Source organism: Austrofundulus limnaeus, unplaced genomic scaffold (genome assembly GCF_001266775.1).
Source record: "Austrofundulus limnaeus strain Quisiro unplaced genomic scaffold, Austrofundulus_limnaeus-1.0 Scaffold256, whole genome shotgun sequence".
Classification (NCBI taxonomy): Eukaryota; Metazoa; Chordata; class Actinopteri; order Cyprinodontiformes; family Rivulidae; genus Austrofundulus; species Austrofundulus limnaeus.
In genome coordinates, this window is record NW_013952658.1 from 284,353 (window position 1) to 289,721 (window position 5,369).

Consider the following 5,369-nt stretch of genomic DNA (forward strand, 5'->3'; position numbering starts at 1 on the left):
GTCGCTTTAGAATCGCCTTTCCTTGTGACACGCCCACTCGTCCGCACTAGTCCGCAGAGACCCCTACTTGCAAAAAACAGTGGAAAACAACGTTTTCCTGTGAGCGTTAGCTGTCTTCCTTAGCATTGTAACACAGCCGAAACATGGCCGCCTCCAGTGTGTTTTCATCTTCCATCACTAACAAAGTTCCCACCCCCTCTATTTATACATTAAATGAAAGGTATGGTGATTGGCTACACAGCTGTAACGTCAGAACGAAGCTCGGAGCTGATTGGCCGATTTTACAGTCAATCAAAACTAGAAAGACGGAAACCGGAAGTTGGTCACCACTGATAAATTATTGGCCCTAGACAAGCGAAACTTGAACCCAGTTGGTCAAATGAGGTGTCAATCGAAAGAGGAGGGCCTAGACGTCAAGTTTGATGCATTGCACACGGACACAAGTGGAACAGGAAACAGATTTGATACTTCAAAAATAAAACAAATTCAAAACGGCACGCGGGCTGAATGTTAACAGGATTTATAAGCAACGAAAACCAAGGTACCACCAACAGTGTTTGATTGGAAGATCTCAAAGTCCTGGATGGGCAAAGAGGCCGAACTGCCAAACACAAAAACCAGATTTCTGAGACTACTTTTAACAAAAAGAGTTTAAAAAAAGCAAGATGATGTCAGATTAAAGGTACCCCTCAAGGCTACAGTGCAACATCAAAGTAAACCAGATTTATAAAAACCGTGAAAGACCTATCAAAGAAATAAGAAGTGAGCCAGTGAATCACAGCACCAGAAATGCCAACAATCTCTCAGTTAAGATCAGTGTGATCTACATTGTCAAACTCTGAAGTTAAGTCCAGTAGAACCAGCACAGTGTAGTTTCCAGTGTCAGCTACCATCAACAAGCACAATGGATCAGTGGTTAGCACTAATGCCTCACAGCAAGAAGGTTCTGGGTTTGATCCCCTGGTTTTGGCGTTTGCATGTTCACTTGTGTGGGTTTCCTCTGAGTACTCTGGTTTCTTCCCACAGACCACAAACCTGTACAATATTATGCCTTCAGGCCCAGGCCTCCCTTGTAAAAGAGACCTGTGATCTCAGTGGGATTTGACTCATTAAGTAAAGGTTAATGAAATTAATAATATATACATTTTATTTCCACTGTTTCAGAAACCTAAAGCTGTTTAACATTTTCAATATTTTATAAATGTTCAGTGAAACCATGCATTTTGTGTAAAATCATCTTTTGGCAGGTGGTTTTGTGAAGGTCGTGAACTGCAAAACTCCCCAGACATACAAATCTGGAGGGATGGTGGTCTGMACACGCTGGTGATTGCTGAAGCTTTTGAGGACGACACAGGACGTTACACTTGTGTGGCCTCCAACAGTCTGGGAGCTGACAATACCTCAGCTGAGGTGTATATAGAAGGTCAGAAACAAAATTATTTAATAATAAAAAGAAAGAAAAGTTTGTACGATGTACTAACACATATCTCTGTTTCTGTTTACATTCAGTGGTTTAAAGCTTTCATATTTTTTAAGTTTCAGTAATTTACCTGAGCAAAACAAACAACACATATTTATTAAGTTTTTTGTCCAACAAACTGATAATCATCTTGTTGCTTCTTATTCGTTGCATCCAATATAGTCAAGGTCTAATTTTTGCACAAAACTACAAAAGTTTTTTATATAAAATAATAAGGCTGCAGTTGATAACAGTTGAGGTCATGTTTCTTGAATCAGAAATCATTCAATAGGGGTACCCATTGCAATGTCATGGTTAAAATATGTTGCTATTGTTTCTGTTGTTTAATTGTCCCTTCTGTTTTGCTCTGAAACTTTTAAATTTGCGCATCCAGTTTTTACCAACTGGTTTCCCACAGGCTCTGTATTTCAGTTTTGTTTAGTAGATTTAAGTACTAATCCAACTTCTGCATGTAAACATTGTAATGTTTCCAAGCAAATTACCAGATGATTTGGAAAATGTTATATGATTGCTGAAGAATGCTTGCTAATTGTTAGATTGAATAAAATTATTTAGGATATTCTCCAGGAAACAGTACTAGCATGGCTGTGTCCTCCGAAGGCTGAATTTGTCAGCAGCAGACAATCTTTTTTGAGTGGCACCAAGTGGAAAGCCGTGCAGTGGCCTTTGACCCCCAACATAATAAAGCTTGTGTTGACTTGTGAGATCTGTAAAACTGTTCCACCAAGAGAGTCAAGCACATTGCTTATCAATGCTGTTTTCATACTCCACACACACACACACACACTTTTGTTTCTGTCCACTCACAGGGGCATCGTCATCAGACTCAGAAGGAGAAGGAGCAGCATCCAAGTCAAGATCAGGAGCCATGCCTCAGTACGTTTCTTTTAACCCCAGGAGCAGGTGAACATTAAATCTCTGAAATAATTAAATGAACCCTGCAGCAGCTGATCAAATCTGCTGTCTGTTTCCTTTTAGTCAGACCATTTCAAGGGCCACAACTCTGACCCAGAGCATGCAGGACACATTCCACACTCCAAACAATGACAGGTCAACATGGTTCATGTGAAAAAGAAACCATATCAYGGTTAAATGCTAAATTCTAAATTTAACTTTCTTTGTGTTTATTTTAATCCTCCATTTTCAAACCAAATCAGTGTTTTATAAACTTTTTGCTTTGCATTTAAAAACTACCAATCACAGATCCAATTTATCTCTCTAAATTTTCTTATTATCTTTTATAAAAGTCTACCTTTATCTTCTGTACCATCCTGATTTCTGTTCCTGTCTATCTTTGCACTCAAACACATCCCTATGGATGCAGGATATATCAGCATTAATATCGGTATCGGCCTGATAAGTAAAACTGGACCAATATTAACATCCGATATTGATTTTCCACGTTTTATTTTTTGTGATTCTGTTTTGGGAGGGGAGATGGTTGGTTGATCTGTTTGATTATGACAGTGATAGTGATGCTGCACAGCCAAGAATAACTGAAATAGAGCCATGTCAGTGGTCTGGTTKTTTTTTTTACAGTATCAAAAAAAAGACACAAGTGTATTTGTGCGCATATGTACATAAATAATTTGTGTGTTTGTGTAATATCAGTAAATATTGGTTATTGGTCATAGGGCTGGGCGGTATGACCCAAATTTTATATCACGGTATTTTCAACAATTACACCGGTTTCACGGTATTTGACGATAATTTTTTCCCTCACAGCTCAGCTGATAATAAAATGTACAAACTTTGCTTATTGACCTTTTTTATTTTACTGTACCTCTGTATGACTGTTTCTCTTCTCTTCTACGTCTTTTATTCTTTGCCTGGTTGTAGACAGTAATTATGCATTTAGGTCCGATGGTGAAGGGTTGAGAAAAAAACCATTATCTAGTCTATCATTGCATGTTAATAAAACTTAAAAGGATGACTCACTTTGCACACCAGTCAACTCAGCCACATTACAAATCTACTTCCCCGGGCTTTTCACAATAGAAGCACGCTAGAGTCTCCATGCAATTACGTCTCCATTATAACGTAGCGCGTTAAATCAAACCGTGCACGTCACTGAAGAGTTGTTTACTATATTCAACGATGGTGAAAACGGGATGTTTTATTTACGTCAGACCATATAAGCAGCTGAAACACASCACCTGCCGCCAGTTGTTCCAACAATAACGTTAGCATGCTAATGCGCTTAGTGGTGCTGCGAGGAAATGTGTCCCCCGGGAAACAGTTCACTGGCGGCYGCGACGAAACGTTCCGCACATGTTCAGGCTATTTACACCGATATTCAGAAAATTCATATCATAACAAAAATAAAAACCTGTTTTCGGTACAAAACGGTATACCGCACTGTTTGGTCATAATACCAATATCAATATAAGATATCGATGTCGGCTGAAACATTCATGTCGGTGCATTCCTATTCTAAAGCCAAGATCACTGATTCCGTCTGAATTGCTGCAGAAACAAACTAAAAGCAATAGAACCAAGAACATTGTTATTTTGTCTAACCATGCTCATTTATATTCTGCTTATTTTAGAGCACAGAAAAAGTGTACATCAATGTCCCTTACAATACGCTCATCATCACCCAAAACCTCAGAGGTCCTTCCTCATCGCTCCACCCTGGTTCAGTCCATGTCCCAGCCTCCACCTCGGGTAAGGACACACACAGAGCTCAGGGCCAGAATCCTCTTGTCTATGAAAGAGTTTCAGTTTAATGTGTTTTATTGTTTAGATGCAGAGCCCAGTGGTGCCACTGCATGGTGGTGAGTTGGCAGCTCCTCCTCTGTTCACAAAGGTAGGTTCATATTTATGTTTCTCTAACACACAGGTGATTGTAATTATAACACTAACATGTTGTGCAGACAGCATGTTGTTGCATGCTCACTGTGACTCCGCAGCGTTTCATTTCACCCTGAAATTCTCCAATCTGTAGTTCTGGTGAACCAGAGAGTTTAAACATACTGTTATAAAAAATAATTGGTGTATCATTAAACATCTTCCTAAAATAAACCAAAACACAACCATGTAATTCATAACCATGAAATGCATCTATTGTGCATGCATTTATCCACAGATCCTCCTGGCACATGTCTGTAGACATAATAACAGTACACAGTGTTGTGGCTTTCAGCAGTGGGGGGGTCAGATAAAACAGACTTTTATGAGAGTTCCTCCTCCTCCTTCAGTTCAAACTCCAGTTCAGACTGGACTCCCTCTCCCCCCAGATCTGTGGGTCTTGTGATAGCTGGACTGAGATGGGCCGAGGCAGAGCTTCAAACARCCCTGCCAAACCCACAGGGGTCAGGTCCCCTTCACTTTCATGYATTCTGTCAGGCCCTTAATCATTTTCCACTTCATTAAGAAAAGACGTTTGTTTTCCTTTAACTCCCACATCCAGCTCCTCTGTAATCTCTCACAGGCTTTAATAACACAGCTGACACAGTTTTTAGGCACGGATGTGCCAGAACAATCACGCATTTTCCTCCTGAGCCAATGTTAAAGCGTTCAGCGAGAAATTCAGACGTGTGTATTCAAACTGAAGCTGTTGATAGATGGACTTGTTACTGTAGGATCTCCGTCAGCTCCCATGTGTTCATGTGGTTTTCCAAAACAGCGGCTCTGTKAAGGACTGAACTTTATATTTTAATTCCTGAGGATCATGAGCACTTTTGATAATCTAACAGTTGATATCCCTCTGTTTAGAGCCCAGCTTTCTGCATTATATTCTCTGACAGACAAGCTTGGTGTTCCACATTCACAGTTTAAAGTTTGACTTTTTTATCATTTTTAATTGGTCCAACCAAAGTTATCATTTGTGTTTTTTTGGATACATGAAAAGCTCTGTGTAACAAAGTTTCAAAGTTCTGTTTAGATG

General features: G+C 39.6%; 1 protein-coding gene across 5 annotated transcripts in view; it reads left to right on the forward strand.

Moving 5' to 3' along the window:
• palld (palladin, cytoskeletal associated protein) overlaps window positions 1-5,369 on the forward strand; it is a 126,827-nt gene that overhangs the window by 48,701 nt on the left and 72,757 nt on the right. For 4 of the 5 annotated variants that reach the window (XM_014020534.1, XM_014020533.1, XM_014020530.1 and 1 more), the window contains exons 3-6: window positions 1,248-1,423; window positions 2,290-2,383; window positions 4,030-4,147; window positions 4,227-4,289. In XM_014020534.1, coding sequence (XP_013875988.1) covers window positions 1,248-1,423; window positions 2,290-2,383; window positions 4,030-4,147; window positions 4,227-4,289 — 451 coding nt within the window. The remainder of the gene's footprint in view (window positions 1-1,247; window positions 1,424-2,289; window positions 2,384-4,029; window positions 4,148-4,226; window positions 4,290-5,369) is intronic. The other variant, XM_014020532.1, reaches the window with a different exon arrangement.